Source organism: Alternaria conjuncta (assembly GCF_024043145.1).
Source record: "Alternaria conjuncta strain BMP 0040 chromosome Unknown scaffold_2, whole genome shotgun sequence".
NCBI lineage: Eukaryota > Fungi > Ascomycota > Dothideomycetes > Pleosporales > Pleosporaceae > Alternaria > Alternaria conjuncta.
In genome coordinates, this window is record NW_026250091.1 from 1,588,383 (window position 1) to 1,611,371 (window position 22,989).

Consider the following 22,989-nt stretch of genomic DNA (forward strand, 5'->3'; position numbering starts at 1 on the left):
TCGGGTTCGGCTTCGATCCTTCGGTTTCGGCGCCGTCCATTCACATACCGCCCAACGAAGATCCCTGTCTTGTCCTATATACCCATGTCGTTCCATAAGACTTCTGTGACTGCAGGTCCCGCCATGCAGACATACTGATTATTTCCGCCTATATTGCTAGCCGAGCAGTCGGGTGTGCCAGTGTGGTATGATCGCAGCAATCAGGTACCTTTGCCACATGGAGGGTAAGACGGACGTGTTATCGGGTCCGTCTCACCAGTTGGTATACACCCAAGCGATGGGCTCGAATTTGGAATCCCTACATAATAGCTTTTATCTGATCCTTTTCTCTCTACGTAGTTGTCGTCGATTGCTTCATGGTGTCTTCGCCATTTCTCCTCCATCATGTCTAACAGCGTTGCTCCAGAGGCTGTAATCGTATGTTCCATGTACTTTTCTTTTTGGCATGACTCTGCTAACGTATCTGCAAAGCCTATCGAGGCGACACTTATGGCCTTGGCCATATTCTTGGCTTCTGGTCGACTGGTTCCCCGCCTTTTACAACGACAGTATCCTACTGTTAGCGACAGTCTCCTGATAGCGTCTATCCTGGATGCCATCGGCCTTTTCGTCACCGACTACCTGACGTACATATGGGGTGGCATGACGGATGATGCAGAGGCATCGACAGCTCGTGTGATTGCTCTCAAGAAAGTGCAATTCGCCGGCAATGCATTCTACGACACTGGCATCTACTGGCCAAAGTTGGCAATTCTCGCGCTATACTATAGGCTCATCCCTCCGACGATGCCGTGGTTGCGAAAAGCACTTTACGCAGTGACCCTTTTCACTGCAAGTGCCATGGTATCAACATTCTTTCTCGACACTTTCTGGTGCGGGCGCCAGGTTTCTTCGAATTGGTCCCCTGATGAGGCAGCCTGTAATACCTTCAGCTCCAAAGAGGTTTTCAGGATCGACTGGAGCCTTAATATCACCTCCGATGTGTTCAGTGAGCAATCCTGTATCATCCAGAAATCGCATGAATCACTAACGTCGGACCAACAGTCTTCGCGTTGCCATTCCCCCTACTTCGTTCACTACAGCTCCGGCGTCGCCAGATCTGGGGTCTTGTAGCGACATTCTCACTTGGTATCGTCACGATAGCAATGAGTGTGCTTCGATTCGCAACGATAGAGGTCATATATGCCTGGACCAACGTCTGTTAGTGCATGCAGCCAAACACAACTTGAACTGTCGCTAACACATGTATAGACGTCCTTTCCATGACCGAAATGGCCGTCGCCATCATGGTAGTCTCATTGCCGTCGATGAGATCTTTCCTACGACGCGGCAGTCTCTTCTCCTCGAATAAGAAATCGCACTCTTCTGGGTCTCGCACATATGGACATCAAACACCAGCATCCGGGTCGCACAACTTTTTGCGTCCTTCCAGAAGAGGCAAGCACACCGCCCGCGTGCACACCGATGAAGACTCGGGCAGCGAAGTAGAGCTGAACACCATGTCAAGGAAAGATGTCATCTACGAGACGCGTCGCGTTAGCGTGCAGTTTTCAAAGTCGCCTGATGAGGAACACGAGATTTCTGCCAAGTACCCATGAGGGTGGTTCAGGAGTTAATTCCATGGAGATGTAGCTAGTCGCTAATAGCAGCAAAAGCAAAAGTAATTCGAAGGAATGAACAAAATCTGTCTGTACGAGGTTTAGCAGCCGGGTCATCTCAACATTGTAGTGTTACTTAATAGACCCTTGCCGTTGGGCTGACCACTCGCATCAACCCGGAATGATTGCGCTACCATCCCGCCCACTGCGGTCCGCACACGCCACCAAAACGCCGCCGAGCGGTACATTCTTCCAGCCGAGCCGCAATAGTCCATGGCTCCGTGAGTTTCAATCACCTTTGCAAATACTCTTGACTGTGCCGCATTGCTGCCGTTGAAGCTGTGGATCGGCATTGGCCGAAGGGTCTGCATGCGGGAGGCCTCGTTTGGCAAAATTCATCCACCGGTTCGCCTAACCGAACACCAAAGGAAGCTACGATGCTTGACCAAGCTTGTCAGCAGCGAAGGGCCGAACAAAACATAACCACGAATTAGAGGTTACACAGCCTTGATGCTCAATCAGATATCCATCGCACAACCCAGGAAACAAGAACTCATACGCTCGTCCTATGCGCCTGAAAAGCCCCTCCCACCATGGACCGAACCCACCGACACGGTACAGCCGTGTGTAAAGCGCAAGGATCACAGTTGGAATCAGCCCATCTAACACGGCAGCCAGAATGCCTCAATTACAGGCAAACTTCCGCGCGCCTGCATGCAGGGCTCACCCATTGCCATGCGATTCGACAATTCGAGGACAGAAGTCCGACCCCCGTTTCGCATGATAGGCGGTAGAATTCTTCGCCCAGCCATACCCTTAGAAGCTATGGTATACTGGAAGCGCGGCAGAATATAGTACCCTGCATGCTATGGGAATTGGCTCAATATACATACTCCTTGCAGTACGCTGATTGAAGCGAAGTGCGGCGCAACTATCTATCCATCGGCTTTTATCCTGACTGTTTCGTGACTGTGTCTCTGTCACACCACAGCACAGGACCAGCGAAGATGGCACACTACATTGATGGGAAAGACTGCATGGTAAGTTAGTTGGTGATAACAACAAGCTGATCTACGAAGAGGAAACACGGTGCTGACTTGTCACAATGTGATAGATCTCAGAATGGATCCTCCTGATCTTCGCATACTGTTTCGTTGCGGCGCGCATGTACACGCGTTTGTTTCGTCTGCGGTCGAAGTTGGACGCGTCGGATTATTTGTTGTTGGCTTCTGCACTGGTTGCGTTGGGATTGATCATTTGCGATACGCTCACTTATCAGATGGGTGTGCTGGATGAGTATGAAACGTCAGTGAAGTTGTCGAAGGTAAGTCGTCCTTCTGGTAGTCACACTCGGTGCGCATCTAATTCGTTGCGCAGATCTCATTCGCCTCGAACTACTTCTACGATGTCGGAATGGGTTTCCCCAAACTCAGTATGCTCGCGTTCTACTGGGCGTTCTTCAACCTCGCTGGTCACCCGGGACTGCGCAAGATGCTCTTCGGTATCACGGCTTTTGTCGTTGCGAGCTACTTGACTATACTCTTCGACGATACTTTCTTCTGCGGCACACCGGTGTCTGTGCAGTGGTCTCAGGAAGAGGGCGCATGCTCCGTTTTCTACGCGCCAGAGCCGTTCATATTGAACTTTACCCTCAATCTGGCTTGCTACCTGGCGGTCTACGCGGTTCCTGTTGTGCTCCTCATGAAAGGTGTGTTGAGGTCGTCGGCTGGTGTTGGTCTTACATTCGCGCTCGGTGCGCTTACCATCGCCTCGAGCATTGTGCGCTTCGCATGCCTCAAGATTGGAACAGGACAGGAAAACCTCGTTTGTAAGTTCGCCTTTCCGCCTACCACGTACGTTATGCGCGACAATAAAGCTAACTTATTCGCTTGTAGATCCTTTGAGTATGGTGGAGATGACTCTTTCGATCATTGTTGTCGCGCTGCCGGGACTGAAGCCTCTCGCGAGGAATACCAAGGTCTAGATGCTGGACAGATGGTGGTCAGTGTGGGGAAAACTGATTTGCGATTATCAAACATAGACTGGAGCGGCAAAAGACTTCGAACTGGCCTTAACGCTCGTAATATATTTCTAGAACGGTCGCGTGCTCAATATTGGTGATACGTTTATGCTGTGATGAGCCGCTGTGTAAGGCTGTGAGACAAGCTTCCAGCGGGTGGAATGTAGCACCTTCCTAGCGCGGTGGTGCCTTCCTTCTGATCAGACGCGTAAACATACGCCACTGTCTACTACGGCACTGTTCCTCTGAGTTTCGCTCTTGAACTAATCTACTCGTGTATCTCGCACCGCGCTACGTACACTATATCTCTACAAACCCCGAAGCCATTACCACTGGATTGTGAACGGGTATGTCGTTAGCCGCAACGCCTTCCCACAGCCAACACCAACAGCATCGGATTGGCGGCCTCGCCACGCTCAGACGTCTGACGCGAGACCTCAGCTCAACCTTCTCAAGGCATTTACAGGCTACATGGGACGCCTTAAGTCGCTGGATAGCCTCATCAATCTACGCCGAAAGACTGCTATCTGGAAATGAGATTCGTGTTCTCCACATCCGGCCCTCTTCTAGACGAAGTCGACGACTAGAATGCGAACTCAAGCTTGTCAACCTCGATGAATCACCCGTCTACAACGCACTATCGTACGTTTGGGGGACTGATCCACCCAGCGTTACGATCGTATGCAACGGTCAACGTCTCAAGATCCGAGAAGAACTTTCGCATGCTCTTGTACGGTTGAGGCTGGAAGATACCACGCAAATCATCTGGGCTGATGCCCTTTGCATCAATCAGGACGACAACCAAGAGAAAAACCATCAAGTTCCTCTCATGAGCAAAATCTTCTCGCAGGCAGCGAAGGTCAACGTCTGGCTCGGTCACGGTGACGAGATCGTCATCAGAGAAGCATTCGAGTGTTGTAGGTTGGTCGCGAACGCATGCTGGGATTTCAGCTTGGAACATGATATGGATCTGGACGATGATGAAACCCACGGAGCAGTAAAAGTCCCAATGACCATCTTCACACCTGTGGCATGTAGTAGTCTGACAGATCTGTTCGAGCGCCCGCTATTCTCAAGAGTTTGGTGTATACAGGAAATCAAGTTGGCGCAAGATGCACTGGTAGTCTGGGGCGAACAATACTTGCCTTGGGCGGAGGTCGGTCTGACAGCGTTATGGATTTTCAACATGAGTTATCGGATGGCCAACAGCGATGAAGCCCCAAGAAATCTACTAAATGAGATGCGCACAGGGAAAGTAGACACCATTTACGAGTTGAATCCTGGTGGTTGGTCACTTCTCGAAACATTATCGAGATTCCGCGATTTCCAATCAACGGACCCAAGGGACAAGGTGTACGGTCTGATTGGTCTTGCTGGTTCTCCGTCAGAAGGAGGTCTAATGATGCCAGACTATGAGAAGAGTACAGCACAGGCCTTTACCGACACGGCGTTGCACACTATCACTAGTACTAAAACCCTGATGGTCTTTACGCACGTAGCACACCATGCAGATTACGACGGAGATTACGAATACCGGTCATGGGCACCACGTTGGGATATTCCTCACAATAATACTTTTATAGGTCACGCCTTCGAGACCCTTGAACATGGCGCCTGTAACGGACGTGAAGCCCGATTCGTGCTTACGAAACATTCCGGAAACAAGCAGTTGTGCCTCACTGGCATCTTTCACGCCAAAGTAATCACAGTTGATATTGTATTCGACATGTCAAAGTCTGATAGACTTCAAATGTATCAACAAGTCGTTGAGCTTTACGAGGGGATCGATTGGAACGCCCCCATGAGCGACGTGGCTTTGCCGGTGCTAGCTCGGACATTAAGTACTGGTCATAACATGACAAGTCACTATATCAACAGACTTGATAAAAAGTCACGTCGTGCACACTACGCAGCATTCAGACGCTGCCTTGAATGGTATCGTGACCCAACGGCGGACTTTGACAGCTTGCGTGGCGACGCACTCGAATACCACAATCAACTAAGACGCTGCAGCCGGAACCGTCGCTTCTTTTGGACATCGAAAAAGGACTATGGTATTGGTCCAGCATGTATGCGCGAGGGCGATATCGTCGTGGTGCTCTATGGGGGTAGTGCGCCATTCGTGTTGCGACGGAAAGGCGACAAGTTTCTCATGCTAGGCGAAGCATATGTCGACAGTATTATGAACGGTCAGCTCGTAAGGGAAGTCGAAGAAGGGAAACGGCAAGAGCAAGAATTCTGTCTCATCTAGACAAGCGGCGTTACTCAGCCCTTCTGCACGTGCAGGCGCTACATCTCCGTCGACAATCGTCACCCCGCGTTCCCCACACTCCAACCTCCACCATTCTACAGCACAAGCATCAAGCCACGAGAAGAATTGCACTGGGCGCTTTCTCGGCGAGCCGTATGCCGATCAGCATTGCAGCGTGCCTCCACCGTGTTCTTTTAATCTATCACGTTCCTGTCGCGTCGCTAACAACCCTGGCCTTTAATATGGAAAGCGGAACATCAACGCGGAGACGTCATGGGACCTTGCGCGAAGTGAAAAGGACAGAACGCAAGAAATATGGGTGATGGAATATATAGCTGGGGTTGGGCTATGATAGCTTTCGGGCTCTACACGCAATTGAGACTCCGTAACCTCTACGACTGCATCCTCAGATCGTCTGGCATCATTCCACTTCGGCATATAGACCCTCAATTGATAGCAACATGAGACTCTTCTCGCTCCTACCACCAGCGCTCCTCGTAGCGGCCGCCTACGCCAGCGAGGACACCTCCTCCTCCCCAGCAGCCGACGAACCCACGCCCGTAGGCGCCCTCTGGACCGCCCAGTGGGACGCCACAACCCTCTCACCCTACACACAGCACTGCCACTCCAAAAACACCTACAACGCCAAAATCTACAAACTCAACGAACTCTACCCCGACCTAAAAGACGCCGCCCCCCAACTAAAAGTTTTCTACAACAAGCAACTCTACGCGGGGTCTTGGGGCGGCATCGACGTGCACGGCACCGGCCGCGAACTCATACAGATGAACATGGCAGACATGCCGTATAAAGTGCGGGAGTGGCTGAAGACCGAGATGCTGCAGAGGCATTACAGTGTGCAGGATGATATGGTGTTTTTTGCGCCGGGCGCGATTTACCCGATTTTGCCGTTGTGGGTTGATGATAGTGAGGAGGCGGGGTGTGAGGGGGTGTTTGATGGGTTGGAGAGTTACTCTAATGAACCGAGGGATGGGGCGGTGATTGGGAAGGTTGGGCATACGAATACGGGGGAGAAGGAGGTTAGGTTTACGGTGGAGGCGTTGAAGGTTAGGGCGAAGGGTGAGAGGAATGAGTTGTAGGACGTGAGATGGTGGTGGGACTTGTCTTTTATATTGTTTTAGTGGGAAGCTCTAAGAGGACATTCATGTTGTTGTGCTAGTTATGGTGTTCGTTCTTGTTTGACAATACATCGCTATGGGGTATCATTAAATCAATTCCATGGATTCAACGCCGTACAGAGCACTTTATATCCCGCGTGGTAACGAGGCGATGCCTTTACATGACAACATCGAACATGTGTCCTTCATGCTGTGCAGGGCAGCTCTTCGCTTTGTGTCCTACCTCTTTGCAAACATAACAAGCCAACGGAGCTTTCACCTTTGGCTTCTTGGCTGGCTTGCTTGTCTGCTCGGAAAAAGACACGTTCGCGGTACCGTTGGTGGGAGGTAGAATGGAGGGTTGATCAATTAAAGTAGGGACGTTATTGACACCTTGGCCCTCCGGAGGCGCTGGACGTAAAGCTTTCTTCTTTGGCGCTTTGATTGGTTTAGCAGGCTTTTGAGGAGCCGCGGCGTCCATGGAAGGTGCAGTGGCCTCCGGAGGTACAGCAGTGGTGTCGTTTGCGACCTTTTTTGCTTTCGGTTTACGAGGTACTGGAAGCTTAACCACAACCTTTGCGGGTGCAGGTGTTGGTGGCGGCGGTTTACTAGTCACCTCAATCTTGGGCGCAGGCCCTGTACTAGCGTGATATTGGGTTTTATTATCGGCGGTGGTTTCGACAGGCTTCATGGGACAGTCGCGGGCGAAATGGCCTTGCTCGTTACAGGTGTAGCAGGTGGCTGGTGGACGAGTCGCCTTCTTCTTGGTCTTCCTGGAAATTGCTGAATCGGTGGCGACCGAGGGCTCCACGGGCGGCGTGTTCGTTGACGAGGGTTCCAACACCTGCTCTACGTTCTCGTACCCGTTCGCATTGCCTGCTTCTGCGAAGGATTCGGCTTGTTGTTCTGCAGCAGCCTTTGCGTCACGCTCTGCCATTTCCCTGTTGAGACGCTCGACCGTCTCCTTGGTGACACGTTCTATAGTCTCCCTAGTAACACGTTCCACTGTCTCTCTGGCCACGCGCTCTAACATTTCCCTGGCCTCGCGTTCTGCCGTCTCTTTTGCTTCCAGTTCGGCGCGAAAGTTGGCCTCCTGTGCTGCGAGTACCTCGGCCTCTCGTTCTTTGGCTTCACGTTCCGCACGCTCTTGAGCCTCCTGTGCTGCACGCACCTGGGCTTCGTGTGCTGCGGATTCTTCAGCTTCCCGTATCTCACGCTCCTTCGCCTCGAGCGCAGCAAGCTCCCTTGCCTCACGCTTGGTCTTCGCTTTCGCTTCTTTTTCAGCCTTTTGTTTTGCTTCTTGCTCGGCAACCTCTTGGACTTTCTGGGCGTCTTGTTCGGAAGCGTTCAGTTCTTGGACTTCGTGACCATCTGCTATTTTCTCTTCAGCAACCTTCTTCTGTGCTGCCTTCTCAAGAGCGGCCCTCTCTTTCGTGGCCTTCTTCCGAGCAGCCTTCTTCTCCCTAGCTTCCCGCTCACGAGCCTCCTTCTTCTTTTCGGCTACTAGACGGGCAGCTTCTTGCGCAGCTGCGAGTTCTCGTGCAGCTTTGGCCGCTTCAGCCTTTTCTTTCGCCGCCTTTTCTTGCGCAGCCTTCTCTTCAGCTTCTCGTGCGAGCTTGGCTTGTGCTTCACGCTCTGCTTTTCGTCGTGACGCCTCGGCTTTGCGCTCCTGTTTCTGTCGCTGGGCTTCTTCCTTACGCGCAAGCTCTTCCGCTGCCTGCTTTGCGGCCTCCTCTTCCGCGTTGTGTGGTTGCTCTGCCTCATCTCCATTGGTTTGCTCCTCGTCCTGGTCTCGCTCGACCGAGTCGGATCCTTCCGGATCAGAGTGGCGTTTAGTCGTCTGAGGCTTCTTTCCGCCCTTGCCTTTCTTTCCCTTCCCCTTCTTTGGCGCCACGCCAGTGCCGTGAAAATTGAACGGGTGAATTGGGGATGACGCTTCGATCTTCTTCTTGCAACCTCGACAGGCAACAGCTCCACCACTTGGACAGCGATAACTGTATTCCTGTACGTGAGCGGCGCAAAACAGGCAAGTTTGTCTCCCCTTCTTCCGTTCCCACCCTAGATCCATAATGGAGTCGTTGTCGGGACGTAACCCAGCCTTCCGGAGTTCAGAATCATAATCGCGTTGCAAGCTGATGACCCATAATTGCGCCATGGCGCGCTTCTTTTCTGGGTCGACGATACGTATACCATCACCCTCTGCTTGTCGAGCCGCAGCCGCCTTCTTCAGTCGCTCGATACATTGCTTATTGATGTCTTCGATTGCCGATTTCCTGGCCCTCTCTTCAGCGTTACGTCTAGCCGCAGCTTCGAAGTTCTCGCGCCGTCGGAGCAATTCTGCCAAGAGGATTTCCTCCGGGTCGTAGCTGTCAAAGCCATCAAAGCCACCACCGAAGCGGCCACCTCCAAAGCTAGGGCCATAGCCGCCAGAGTAGTATTCGTAATCGCTGTCGTCGTCGTACTCGTACTCGTATTCGTCCTCGTAGAAAGCCTCTGCCTCTGCCCACGCCTGCTCCTGCGCCGCCCTTCGCATGGCCGCCGCACGGCGATCCGATTCGGCCTGAGCACGAATCCTCTCTGCGGATTGCTTCTGCCGCCATGCATTCGGGTTCCGCACGTATTCGGCGTGTTCCCTCCTGTAGGTGTCCCATTGTGTCCGTATACTGCTATACGACTGATCGTAGCGCGCTTTGCCTTTCGGATCCCTCAGGATGTCGTAGGCTTCTTGGATTCGTCGGAAGTCGGCTGCATCGACAGCTTCGCCTGGCGCCTTCTTGTCAGGATGATGGAGGAGAGCGAGGCGGTGGAAGGCGGTCTTGATCTCGGCACTAGAGGCTGCTGGGCTCACTTCGAGGTCCGCGTACGCGTCTGGTAGCTTGGGCTTCGCGGGGCCCTCCATGGTTGAGATGGAGTATGGATTGTCGTGGCTGGGGGGCGGGTGGGTGGTGCGGAAGAACCTTTCTCGCGGAAAAGTTGAGCGTGTAGCCCTTTGAAAACGGAGTGTAGGAACGAGTACCTGCAGCCTCACAGCGATTCATCGCTTTGGACGCTCGAAACTTCTAGACAAACGCGTCGTAGCGTGGTGGCAGGGGGCGCACGGATCAAACGCGTTATCAGGTGCTCTTATCTCCTCACTGTCACTAGTGGAGAACCTGTGGATCTGGTCTACCCCACACGCGACTTCCAGATTTGCTTGTAGCTGAAGCGAATGCATTACTACTTATGATTTTTTTTTAGATTTCCAAGGTGTATGTGTAGGCAAGATGTTGTTCCAAAATAGTAAATAAGCAGCCGCCCTCTACTTATTGGTCGCAAAAGTCGAAAAAAGAGTAGTTGTCAACGCATTACTACTTATAACAGTATTCTCACAAACCATGAGACGAGATAGCGCCCAGAGTGTGCCCTCACTCCACAGCCTTGACCTTACGATCACCCTCATCCCCATGCGCATACGCATAAGCATCAATACTATGTTTCGCAAACGCCCTCGCAGGCAACCCCTCAGCAAACATAATATCCAACTCCTCATACGTCCTGCCCTTCGTCTCCGGAAGACGGAAGAACGTCCAAACGAAAAAGATCAGTGCGCCTCCACCCCAGAAGAAGCCCGTCTTGCCCTTCCAATCACCCGCCGTGGGGTTCAACATATACGGATTGATAACGTTGGTGAGAATCTGGGCGATGTAGTAGCTGATGCGAGCCAGACATACACTCTTGCTGCGAAGACGCGTGGACGAGACTTCTCCGACGATGGCATAGCAGATGGGTCCGACGGTCATGTAGTACCAGAAGAGCCAGATGATCATCATAGCAGCTTGGGCGTAGTTACCGCCAGATGAGTCGCCGGCGCCTACGCTGATGAAACCGACGATGAATAGGATGGTTGCTAGACCACCGAGGCCCCAGAGGTAAAGCTTTCGACGGCCGATGTAGCTCATGAGGACCCAGGAGATTAGTGTGCCGACGGATGCCATGCCGAGACCGCCAACGGACATCTTGAAGGAGATGGAGGTGGACACTCCTGCTTGGACGAAGAAGTACGTGGGTGTGCCGCCCATGACCGAGCCACAGATGGGTTGGGCTGCGAAGACCATGCATGCGATTTCTGTGCGGCGGCGGTCGATTCCCTTGAAGCATTGAAGGTAGGATGTGTTTTCCTCAAGTGACTTCTCTAGTTCATTCGTGCGGACCATCATCGCGACCTTTTGCTTAGCCATGTCACGTTGGGAGACAGACCCAAGACGGATGAGCATTTGCTCGGCCAGTTCGAGATTGCCGGTACGAACGTGGTACCATGGAGACTCAGGTGCCATCCAGAGGATTGCAAAGAGTGGGATAGGCCATGCCCATTGGATGGCAAAGGGTATACGGTATGCCCATTGTGTGTTGTTGCCTGAGAATGCGGATTGAACTCCAGCGGAGATGAGTTGTCCGAATGCCCAACAAAGGTTGACGTATACGGTGAGGTATCCTCGCAGAGCTAGCGGGCACACCTCACTGGCGTAGGCAGGCGCCATCGTCGCAAAGACACCCCAGGGTATACCGCAGAGGAACTGACCGACGAGGAGGACGGGGGCGTTGGGCGCGAAGAAAGAGATGAAGATCAGCGCGCAGATAGAGGCAAGCGATACCAGCAAGACGGGACGGTAACCGAATCGATGGATAAAGTACCCATTCGCAAACGCGCCGATGATGGTGCCCACGCTTACAGCATTGCTGAGTCCATTCTGCCACGATGCCGTTATCTCATACGTCTGAGTGCCTTGATTGAACTCTCCGTATTTGCGCGAGAAGGACGGCTGTGCGAAGAAGGAACTCATCAAGACGATGTCGTATCCTTCCATGATGATGCAGGTGGATAGCAATACCGACCAGAGCACAGCTTTGGGGTATTTGCGAATGGCTTGCATCAAGGTCATCTCGTGCTCCTCGTCGGCTGCCGCTTTGGCCTGGTCGAAGGTAACCTCATCGTGTTCCATGGTCGCGGCCTTTTCGTCCATGTCTGCCATGATGGGTCGGATTGGATCGGTGCGTGCACCAGGTATGTAGAAGCAAAAAGAAGACAACGAACCAAAGAGTCCGGACAGAGATCTCAGGAACTCGTGGTTGTGGTGAAGTATGTGGATCTACGGACATGGCCACGGTATATACATAGTCGGTCATCCTGCACCAAGCCGCTCAATCATCCATGCATGGAACATGGCTGCTACCCCAGGTTTTCTCCACCGGAACACAACTACCCCATGGGGTGCATGCCAGGCTTGGGCTGTTCCTGCAAGGGCAACACTCCGGTGGAGATGTTCCTAGGCGCGGCATTTTCCAGGAAGACGCGTGCGGGGCGTGACCACTCTACCGGTAGCGTGGATCCTTCACTAAGGCCCCCGATGGAGAAGCGCCGTGAGGCTCCGGCGTCTATTGTGCCGAAGAATACGAGAACTTGGCCGTTGCCAGTTATGGTACTACCGTGATCGTGGGCTTGCTGGCATGACCGAGGTATTGTGAGGGCGGGTGACACGCTAAGCGGAAGCTGTAAGGAACCTGTTTCCAGGATCTACTCTTCCGATGAGATGAGATGTGGTGAAAGCTTAAGGTCAGAGACGTTGCATGATACAGGCTGCATGACATTCATATTATCGCTCTTTCGTAAGAAGTCGAAGCAGATTTATATAAGACCGTTCGATGCCCCATGTGTGACCCGCGTCTTGCGCAGAAGACGGTGAATTGGCGTCTGGACTTGATGAAATCCCAGAGCTTTTGGCTAGAATTGAGATCCCTTCTTTCGCAATCCGCAACGGAGCTGCTTCATGCTCTAAACTGCCGACATTGGCAATGTATGCGGACATCTTATGCCCCATACGCACATACGTCTGTACTAGCTCATCGTCCAATGGCCGGTCAAGATGGAGGAATGATGGTTCCGGTTCCTCATCTGACTCAGAAGCAATGGCTTCAACGGCTTCGGGAAGATGCATGCAGACGCAGAAGGCCCAAAGTATGAGTGTCGCAATGTAAATCGCATATGGCTCGAACAGGCTGCTACAACTGTACCTGCGGACGTGCCAGAAAAGGGCCCCACAGTGCACCAGACACAGTCTAGCTTTGCAGTGATCTCGAATCACCCATTGCAGGACCTGAATTCGCGCCGTCGCGAATGACTGTCCGTCTTCCGCATCGACTAGCGCGGCTTCGTTGGATGCAGATCCCGATGCGAACCGCTGTATGGCGCTAGTAGGCGCAAGTATGATCAGGCGAGCTAGATGCAGCTGGAGGATAGTATGGTGCTCGAAGCCCGAGTGGCGTGCGACCTTACTATTCGCAGGCCAATGCAGGACATCCAAGCTATCACAGGCGCTGTTACGCCACTTGATGGAAGACCGCGTTGTCGGCGACCAATCTTGTTGTATGGGTGGTGGCATATCGCTACGTCGCTGTGGCGTAGATGTTGGTGTCCATGAGTTAAGACGAATGCGATCTCGGGCCACAACGTCCCGGGTATGGCGATAGATGGCACTGACAAGTAAGCCCATGCTAAACTCTCCCAGATCGACGGGTAGCCGCTTTTCCACATAGATCATTTCTAGTGCTTCCATAAAGGTAACACTTGTAAGACGCCTTTGGTTCTGTCGTACTAAGCCTGGTTGATCCCATACATCGTCGTGACATGGCAACAATACGTCAATATCGTCGAACTGTATGAGGGGCTTTGCCTGAAACTGATACACGAACATCGTATCGAGTGTCTGCTGCAGTTAGCTACGCGTCTTTCGATAACAATAAGAACAAATTACCCAAACCATCATCCCAGTACGAACCATTGCCTCTCTCGACAGCCATTCGCGAAAGTCGGGGTTTTGCTCAGGATCAGCCATCCTTGTCAGATCGTAAGACTTCTTCGTCTGAATAAGTAAACGGAGTGTGTGGCAGCCCTCTACTAGATAGTGTCGTTCTACATGGGCACGTTCTACCAGCATTTTCTTACCCGAATGCAACATGCAAGCGATATTCAGGATGCCAGCTTGTAGAATCCGTAGATCTGGGTGGGCAACGAACCGGGAACAGCTCGGGCTATAATCGACGTGCTCGTTACCTGCCGAACCTTGTGGGTCTAGTCCATACTTGCTTCGCGTGAGAATAGTACTCAGCAGACCAAATAGAGATTCGCTTGTTTGGGAATGCTGCAATAGCCGTGAGTACTTTGAGCCGATAACAGAGACGGCGATTAGCAAGAGCCAGCTCCTGGAAGCATCTTGGGCGAAGGAAGACCGCCGCAGGAAGGGAAATACCGGGTGGAAATGGTCAAAGTATTGGCGAACAGAAATTACGACTTGCTCATACTTAGGAAAGTTCGAAGCGCTCATGTCCACTAGGCTATCGCGGCTTTCAGCAGCAATGCCTTCTAGCAGGGATTGATAGGCTGCTGATGGACACAATTTGTCTTCGTCAGATGTATTAAGCGATGCAGAAGCATCATTGGCTTCCGCATCTTGCAAGTCGATGGTTTCTTCTGAGCAAATCGAGTGTTGCGATCTGCCACCGAACGGGGCTCTGGCACCTGCCCCATCAACGTAGTATCTGTTTTCCGACGTCGATGTAGATATTACGGAGGCAGTATCCTTTGACTGCTGGTCTATATCAGGTCTGATCCTATTTGGATCTGATGAGTGTGATGTTGTGGTGATCGCAGGTATTGAGGGTGTTGTTGGCGCGATAGAACAAGTCCATTGCTCCACGGTGCCATTAGCTTGGCCTCCAAAGTTTGCGAGTAGTGCATCCAGGTCAATAGGGCCTGAGTATTGGGGCGATAACCAGTTCACGTCCGACAGACTCAGACCAGGCATGTCGAATGGGTCAGAAGCGAGCAAATTGTTGTTGACGTTGCTGTTCCAGGCCCATGCATCGACAGAGGACTGTTCTATTGCATCGTTGAAGTCCGTTGTTCTGAACTCGCCATTGCTGTCTCGATTGACATTGTTCGAATGCAGATTCCCAGTACTGAAGGCGTCTGTGGACTCATTCGCGCCAGCATCCGCCGTTCTGCCTCGCGCGTTGCGGAGTGCCGGGTACTGGCAGCTATAGCCACGTTGCAAGCACCTGGAACATTTTGGACCGCGCGAACATTTGACACGATCTGAAGCGCATCGAAAGCACGCGCGCGATGCGGGAAGCTGAGTCGTAATGTCGCTGTGGTCATTGTGCGCTGCGATGTGACGGGTGAGGACATCACGGCGTGAGAAGGACTTGTGGCAGGAAGGGCAGGGGTACGGCCGTTCGCGTGTGTGGATCCTCATATGACGTACGAGATGTTCTTGCTTCCCGAAACCGCGACCGCATATTGAACATACTGCATTAAACCGCTCCTGCGCTCCGGGGGAGGTCATCGCCGGAAAGGTAGGAGCAGGTATTGTGCGGAGAGGGCGTCAATATATGCCCAGGCAGCTCGAACTTGAGGTCAGACAAAGGACAAGGCATCCCAGTCATTATGGTCACCCAGCCAAGATGCATGCGGGGGCAGGAGCGATGGGATCTAGTGGCAGGCGGAGGATGGCGTGGCTCACAACTGGGAAGTAATCACGAGCTTGGAAGGGTGGGGCTCGCACGGGCTGCAAACATCAAGGCCATCTTCGACATGGCATCGATTACTCAACGAAGAAGAGCAGGCGCGTTGGAGTCAAGTAAGCCCTAATTGAAGAATAGATTGTTCATTTAGAGTCTGTCAACATCATCCTAGACGCGCTCGAACACCGGCATAACCTCCAACGGACTCTCAACCTCAACATCCTTCCCACCATCCCACGTCTCCCCGCCCCAAAAGCTCTTCCACTTCTTACCACCCTCCAGTGGCGGAAGATAGACCTTCATCTTCGTCTGGCCCTTCGCCAGCACCGGACAAATCAAATACTTGTCTCCGTACATATACTGCTCTTCCACCTCCCAAGACCTGCTATCCTGCGGGAACTCATAGAACAGCGCCCTCATAACCGGCGAACCCTTCTGATGCGCCTCCTCCATGAGCTTCCTTGTATACTCACGTAGGTCCTCGCGGATGCCCATGTACTTCTTGCAGATCTCGTAGACGGCGGGCCCGTACGACCAGACTTCGTTGTCTGCGCCGCTGCGGCAGGATGGGCTGTCTGCGGTCTTGGGTTGGCGTGGCTCGCGGTCGCCGTGTAGGCGCATGACAGGGCAAAAGGTGCCCCATTGGAACCAGCGGACGAAGAGTTCGCGGAACGCTTCGTCGTCGGGATTGCCGCCGTGGAAACCTCCTATGTCGGTTGTCCACCAGGGTAGACCCGAGAGACCCATGTTGAGGCCTGCGGCGAGTTGGTTACGGAATGTGCCCCAGGAGGAGGAGATGTCGCCGCTCCATACGAGAGCGCCATAGCGTTGGCTACCGGCCCATGCGCAACGGACTAGGTTGACGATGTTCTTTTGGCCCTCTGCCTCCATGCCTTCGTAGAATGCGCGCGAGTATTCTCGGGGATAGATGTTGCCGATTTGTACGTTGGGGCCGAGGTGGTAGCGGTAGTTGTCGAAGTCGTAGTGTCGGTACTCTGGCTCTGCTTCATCCAGCCAGAATACTTTGATGCCTTTCTTGTAGTAGTTCTGCTTCGCTTTGTTCCACACGTAGTCCCGCGCAGCAGGGTTCGTTGAATCAAAATGAATCGTTTGGCCTTGGAACGTCATGGCTGTTCGTACACCACGCTCAGTCCTGATGAGCAGACCCTTCTCGACCATTTCCTCGTAGTTTTCTGATCGACGGTCTACAGTTGGCCAAATGGATATCATGAGCTCGATCTTCAGCTCTTCGAGTTCTTTGACCATGGCATCGGGATCGGGCCAATACTTTGGATCGAACTTCCAGTCTCCTTGCATGGTCCAGTGGAAGAAGTCGATTACGATGAGATCAATAGGGAGATTCCGTTTCCGGTACTCGCGTGCGACTTGAAGAAGTTCTTCTTGGGTCTGGTAGCGCAGCTTGCATTGCCAGAAGCCTAGACCGTATTCTGGCATCATTGGTACCTGAAATAGCCTGTCTTTAGCTTCTTACTCACCTCATGGCATGAACATTGGGACTTACCTTCCCAGTGGCATCGGCATACGACTCGACAATCTGCGCTGGTGTGTCGCCAGCTACAACCCAGTAATCTAAGACTTTGGTCGACAGCGCCTCAAAACTCATGATGTTCTTGCCAAACACCACATTGCCAATTGACGGGTTATTCCACAAGAAGCCATACCCAAGCGATGAGACCGCAAAAGGTACGCTAGCCTGGGAGTTCCGGTGCGCAAGTTCCAGTTGCGTGCCCTTAATATCAAGGTAAGGTTGCTGATACTGTCCCATTCCATAAATCTTCTCCTTGGGATCCAGACTCTCGAATCGAGCGGTAAGCTTGTAATCGCCTCCATGGATAGGATAGAATTCCCGGGCTTCGACTTCCAGCGCGCTGCATTTGGGGTCGACAATATCGCGGCGGTTACGGGCGTATTCTTCTAAGAGAACTTTACCGCTGGTGTTTAAGATGGTGATCTTGCCTCGCTTGCTGATGGTGGCTTTGACGAGGCCATTGGTCAGGGTTGCTGACTCATCGTTGCTGGCAATGTCGATGCTGGCAGTGGTCTTGGGTTGTGGAAGGAGCGCCCAGTCCTCCTGTGGCATGGTGGGCATCTTGGTGGAACGAACGCGGACTGCGTTCTTGCCCCAGGGCTCGATCCATAGCTGCTCGGCATCGTATGTGAAAACGAGGCGGTTATCCTTCGAAATGAACATGATGTATCTTTCTTAATAGCCGTGCAAAGCTTACAGATACGTGTAGCTGCCCCCGACATGGAGGGGCATAGACACGTCTTTTACATTGTAGCAGCTCCACGTACGCTTACCGATGCTACGGGTACTCGCGATTGGGAAACCCGCCGTTTGCATTTCCCCGGTGGCACGTTTCGTGAGTGAAGTCATACAACCTCCCAAGTGTGTGGAGAGGGGCTTCTCCATCGGAGTCTCCACCGGGATGCGCGCCGCGTGCTAGTCCTGGACACGTCGATCTGGCGGGGTTGGCCTTGGCATGGGGAACGCCTCATTAATGAACAACGGCATGTGCATGGATTCCTACACTATGCCGGCAGCTCCACCTATCGTACTGAATCGTAGTCTGATTTTACTTCCGCCAATAGGTCTGGACAAACTCATGTGCCCAGTCAATGACCCCGGCCTTCCAATCACCCAATGATTCCTCGACGAGCCCTTCCCATTCTCTCGCTGCCTCGTCTTCACCCTTGGCACCACCAACACCCTTTCCCAGCCACATACGCTCTTGAACCTTTCTTACGCTACCTTCCCTCTCTACCTTGATATCTGGGATGTTGGCTCCCTGCATGAGAGCAAAAAGGTTGAGTATGAGGTTCGAGGACTTGCGCAAGGTAGACCATGCTGTGTAGGAGTACTCTTTGAAGACAAGATAGTTTGGGTGCTGCACTCCGCCCATGCCTTCAATCATCTCGCGACAAAGCTTCATAGCTGGTGCGAAAGGCTTCGGGTCTCTTCCCAGAATGTATCCAAAGTCTACGTGGAAGAAGGCACCCGATGGGGCAAGCAGGAGGTTGTCGAGATGGCGATCGCCAACACCTAGAAGGTAGGTTATTACACAGTAGCCAGCGCAGGACTTAATGTAAGTGTCCATTGCCTCCTTCCGAACGCCGAGTGGTGCGCTATCATCAGGGTTATTAGCGCGCAGGTAGGCCAGTAGGGAGCCCTTGTGCTTCTGGCACGCTGCTGCAATGCTCATCGAAGGCACGAATTGGAAGGCGCCAGCGGAGGTGGAAGTAGCGAGAATACGGTAGGGTGTTAGCTTGAGATCCAGATTCTCTTTGCGAAGAAGTCGATCCATCAATGTGATGATTTGAATGACGAGTTGATCCTGCCGTAGGTCATCGCCAGTCTTGAATATGATTGGATATGGATTCGACGTCGTGGTCTTGAAGGAGAGCACCATAGGTAGCAACGATGATTTTAGAACGTTGCAGTCTTCCGTTGATATCCCGATGATGTACACAGATGGATCAAGGGGCAGAGGAAGTGGGTCGAAATTGGTGAGTTCGTTCTTCGGGTCAGCAATCGCCTTCTTGAGACGGGCAAGCTTGGTAGGCCGATCACCTCCACCGAAGCGCACATCTTTCGATATCTTGGCCAAGATGGTGAGCAGCTCGCCCTGACGCTGGAAGGTCTTGCGGGTTTCGACACCTTCAGGCGTCTTCTCCAACTCGACCATAAAATCGTATTCGACCTTGGCAAAGAGTTCACGATGCTCTGGCTCCTGATCGGTGCTGAAGTCGCTAATCTCCACCATGAGGTACCAATGTAGGAAGTTGCCCAATGTGAAGCTGTTGGCTGCACGAGTGACCAGGAAACGTGCTAGTGACGAGTCGTCACCTTCGCCTGGTGCCTCATACTTGAGTGCCTGCACCAATTGTAATAGATAGAGCTGGAGCTCTTCGTCGTCGGCCTTCTTCAACCGCTCGACAGCGTAGCTTCGTACTACGGGGTGGTCGAAGTGGGGTCCAAGAAGTTCAAGCGCGTCGTCTACATCTATTTCTGCCCACTTATCGAGCAAGGGTGCAGCTTGCCGGGCTTCTCGTGGGTTCTTCCAGTTCACGCACTTGACAAACTTAGTCAAGGCCCGCTTGTCGCGCAGCAAGAAGTATCGGAACTTCCAGATATCGTCTCGCTCGTGAGATGTGATTTCCTCGAGCGGTCCCTTAGAAAGCAGCAGATTGAGCTTGTCTCGAACGTGTACGTTGGGCTTACGGTCGCGGTCGAGTGAATCGGTCTGCTGGCTGCGCATCAACTCGCGATGCTTGTCTTCGGCAGGGTTCACCCGTCGGCCGACTTCAGGGTCGTAGATCTTGATGAGCCGTCCTGCATCTGCATCGCCGTATCCAATACCGTCGATGTCGATACCTGGTCCAAATGACACTTCGGGTGGAGGTCGCAGCCTCACATCGGCTTCGGCTGGCAATCGCAAGTCTGATACGGGGGGCGGTGGATATTCGACGTCGGAGAAGACGATGGCGTGGTCGAAACGGGGCAGTTCGATGTCGAGATAGAAGAGTTCCTGGTCTTCGCCGTCTGCAGAGCCGTTCGTTCCGTTCGTCTTGCTCTGACGGTTCAAAGCCGCAGCCTCGGCCTTGAGCGCCTCCTTCCGTATTTGCATCATCTTCTTGTATACCAGTCCGTCGAGCCAGTTGTTGGTCGGCAGATCGCCCATCTCCTGCTTCTTCAGCAGGCCTTCTAGTCTTTCCATCTCGGCGACCTGCTCATCCACGGTATCTTCAACGACCTGCGCCTTTCTACTTTTACGCGCCGGCGGTATTACCCACGGCGTTGTAGTGTTGGTCAGGCCATCTGCTGCCTTGAAACGGTGTATCCGACAGCGTTGTCTGCCCTTGTGGAGCGTGTTGTCGTTGTCGAAGAGAGGTATGGTTGTGCCACCAAAGGGCACGGCATGGAGACTCGAGTCAGTGTCTTCGGCGGGCGATAGGTCCCATATCGTGATGGCTATCTGGGCGGAGGCGGGGAGGTTCGCATACGTCACGGGGAGCTGCAGCCATTCGTTCCAGATGCGCGCGTTCTTGAAGGACTTGTAGGCGGTTTGGACGGGCACGGTGAGGGGCTTGCTATCCGCCCATATCTGCGCAGTAACATACAGCTCAAAGTTTGGGCTAGGCACTTGTCAGTACTCCTCTCTCCTCTCTCACCAGGTGAGAGGCGACCCACTTGATATTCGAAGCTCGGTGCCTAAGGTCCGGCCTCTTCAACAACACCGAGTACGGGATGGGCTTCTGGTTCCCATCTAGACGATCTCTGCATTACTCAGCACGACTTCAGTACTACTACAGCGAGGATGCCTACATTCTGACATGGACCGCCAACTCGGTCAGGTCGAGAGACGTCGCAAAGTTGAAGGCTTCCATCGTGCGCGGTGGGGAAGCTGGATGCTACGGCATGCCATGGGTGTGAGGCATGTGCAAGTCTTATCGCCTACCAGCACATGACAGGTTTCGAGGGTGCTAGCGGGAACGCCCGTTCATCGCATCGTCTGGCGGGGTGAAGGAGAGACACTTGCACTGCGCACTGGATGAAGCCATGCGGGTCAGAAGCTCCACAAGCCGACGCGCATGCAGGGGTCCGCGAATGGAAAGAGCCCTTTCGCGTGCTGCACGGCTTGGCTGACGAGCGCGGTCGCACTTGCCTCTAGCAAGTCGCGCTAGCCTCTGCACATTCGGCAACCGCGTCCCAGGCACAGGACATCGCCCGCATCACCACCACCATTGCCCTGCCATACCCCTCCAACACGCCCTTAGTCCCTTTCACTTTCACGACGCGGCATGGCGCGTCTCAACACACACCTCTCGGCTACCCCCCAGACACGCGCTTCCACCGTCGACTCTCTTTATCGCGACCCCTCTGTGGCGCCCCGGAACGATAGCAATGCGCGCACCACGTCTTATTCCGTCCTCAGCCCAACGCGCTCAATGAACTCGGACAAAGAAAATGAGCAGCCTGAGACACGCGCAAACACTCCGCGACGAGGCAAGGCTGGCGGCATGCGCAGCGCGTCGGTGCGCATGCCGACACCCGACTCGGGCTCAACAACTGGTAACGGCAGTAAGAGGAGGAGAACCGATAACTACGCAATGGCTCAGCCGCACATTTATGAGGATGGAAATGACGAGCACGAGGAGGAAGAGGAAGAAGAAGAGGACATGCACGAAGTGGAAACGCCATCGCAGCCCCCACCCGAGTCAGATGAGGAAGGCGACCAGAAGTACTACAACCCAAACCAGAACCCCGAGCAGCGAAGGAGACTGCGAGCAAACATGCGCGATAACCATCGTATGCTGGAAGGTGAGTCGAGCAATTTGGTCCACGTTGCATGCACATCACTAACCACAGCAGATAATCGCGATGACTATGTTAAATCACGCGACAGCGGACTGCTTGATGCTATCAAGACACAAAACAGCTTGTTCGGCAAGGTGCGACAAACGGCTGACGCTACCGTTGACTCCCGCTTCCTCGTCAGCGCCAGCGACCTAGCAGGCAAGAAGCTCAACAACAGCTTAGGCAACTCTGGTGTAGGCATCGATCTGGATCAATTCGTTTCAAAATGCATATACTTTATGAAATCCGGCGGCCACGTCGCAGGCGAGGAAGATGCCCCCGCAATACCCGTAGGCGATGACGACGAAGAAGATCCAGATGGACTCGACTGGGCATTACTAGGTCGGCGAGCATGCTTCCCACGCAACAGGCGACCGCCAACATCAAGTTTTCTGCTCGGCCCACTCTCAGTCCAGAGGCGCGTTCGTGTGACTCAAAAGAAAGCTCGATCGCAACGGCAACCTCTCGGTCCAGCAACTCGACCCCAGGAGATTCAAACCGGCGACATTCAGCAAAATGAGAGCAACAACTTGACGACTTTGGTTAGAGGTATCAGGTCACGCTTGGCACAGCATATCACAGTTTCCCAAACGTTGGTTGAAGAAGAGCTCGGTGCAGAAGATGAGGTGACTGAGGAAGCTCAAACCGCTGCTCTTGTACGCCACAGGATCGCTATGACCAACGACCAGGAAGCCGCAGTTAATCTGCTTGATTTCGCAATAAACCCTCACGACTTTGGGCAGACGGTTGAGAACCTTTTCTACATCAGTTTCCTGGTAAAGGAAGGAAATGCCAAGATTGTCAAAGACGCAAATGGACTTCCGCTACTCTGTAAGTCTGCGAGTTTAATGGAGTCGTACATATACTAACTAGTACCAGTACCTGCAGCACCCAGTGGCGTCTCAGAACACCGAGAGAGAGACGTACAAAAACATCAGGCCGTGTTCAGCCTCGACTTCCCCTCTTGGCGGATGTTCATCGAAGCATATGATATCACAACACCGCTGATACCTCAACGCCAAGTAGAAGAGGCAACAGTAGGCGCCAACGGCTGGTACAACGGCTGA

The 22,989-nt window shown here is 53.1% G+C and overlaps 8 protein-coding genes across 8 annotated transcripts; 4 read left to right on the plus strand and 4 right to left on the minus strand.

Annotated features, from left to right (window-relative positions):
- Window positions 1–384: 384 nt before the first annotated feature.
- On the plus strand, window positions 385–1,598 carry J4E85_001647 (uncharacterized protein; the record flags this gene model as incomplete). The annotated part of the gene is made up of 4 exons (XM_051465932.1): window positions 385–417; window positions 472–988; window positions 1,045–1,200; window positions 1,252–1,598. 4 exons carry the CDS (start codon window positions 385–387, stop codon window positions 1,596–1,598), a joined length of 1,053 nt encoding a protein of 350 aa, XP_051330489.1.
- Window positions 1,599–2,605: 1,007 nt separating this feature from the next.
- Window positions 2,606–3,582, plus strand: J4E85_001648 (uncharacterized protein; the record flags this gene model as incomplete). Its single annotated transcript, XM_051465933.1, has 4 exons — window positions 2,606–2,638; window positions 2,713–2,922; window positions 2,976–3,426; window positions 3,494–3,582. The coding sequence occupies 4 exons, from the start codon at window positions 2,606–2,608 to the stop codon at window positions 3,580–3,582; spliced, it is 783 nt and encodes a 260-aa protein (XP_051330490.1).
- Window positions 3,583–6,330: 2,748 nt separating this feature from the next.
- J4E85_001649 (uncharacterized protein) lies at window positions 6,331–6,737 on the plus strand (the record flags this gene model as incomplete). The annotated part of the gene is made up of 2 exons (XM_051465934.1): window positions 6,331–6,681; window positions 6,726–6,737. The coding sequence occupies 2 exons, from the start codon at window positions 6,331–6,333 to the stop codon at window positions 6,735–6,737; spliced, it is 363 nt and encodes a 120-aa protein (XP_051330491.1).
- Window positions 6,738–7,165: 428 nt separating this feature from the next.
- J4E85_001650 (uncharacterized protein) lies at window positions 7,166–9,886 on the minus strand (the record flags this gene model as incomplete). Its single annotated transcript, XM_051465935.1, has 1 exon — window positions 7,166–9,886. The coding sequence occupies one exon, from the start codon at window positions 9,884–9,886 to the stop codon at window positions 7,166–7,168; it is 2,721 nt and encodes a 906-aa protein (XP_051330492.1).
- Window positions 9,887–10,391: 505 nt separating this feature from the next.
- On the minus strand, window positions 10,392–11,996 carry J4E85_001651 (uncharacterized protein; the record flags this gene model as incomplete). The annotated part of the gene is made up of 1 exon (XM_051465936.1): window positions 10,392–11,996. The coding sequence occupies one exon, from the start codon at window positions 11,994–11,996 to the stop codon at window positions 10,392–10,394; it is 1,605 nt and encodes a 534-aa protein (XP_051330493.1).
- Window positions 11,997–15,711: 3,715 nt separating this feature from the next.
- J4E85_001652 (uncharacterized protein) lies at window positions 15,712–17,755 on the minus strand (the record flags this gene model as incomplete). The annotated part of the gene is made up of 2 exons (XM_051465937.1): window positions 15,712–17,007; window positions 17,066–17,755. 2 exons carry the CDS (start codon window positions 17,753–17,755, stop codon window positions 15,712–15,714), a joined length of 1,986 nt encoding a protein of 661 aa, XP_051330494.1.
- Window positions 17,756–18,140: 385 nt separating this feature from the next.
- Window positions 18,141–20,952, minus strand: J4E85_001653 (uncharacterized protein; the record flags this gene model as incomplete). Its single annotated transcript, XM_051465938.1, has 3 exons — window positions 18,141–20,700; window positions 20,756–20,842; window positions 20,891–20,952. 3 exons carry the CDS (start codon window positions 20,950–20,952, stop codon window positions 18,141–18,143), a joined length of 2,709 nt encoding a protein of 902 aa, XP_051330495.1.
- Window positions 20,953–21,513: 561 nt separating this feature from the next.
- Window positions 21,514–22,989, plus strand: J4E85_001654 (uncharacterized protein; the record flags this gene model as incomplete). The annotated part of the gene is made up of 3 exons (XM_051465939.1): window positions 21,514–21,886; window positions 21,938–22,753; window positions 22,802–22,989. 3 exons carry the CDS (start codon window positions 21,514–21,516, stop codon window positions 22,987–22,989), a joined length of 1,377 nt encoding a protein of 458 aa, XP_051330496.1.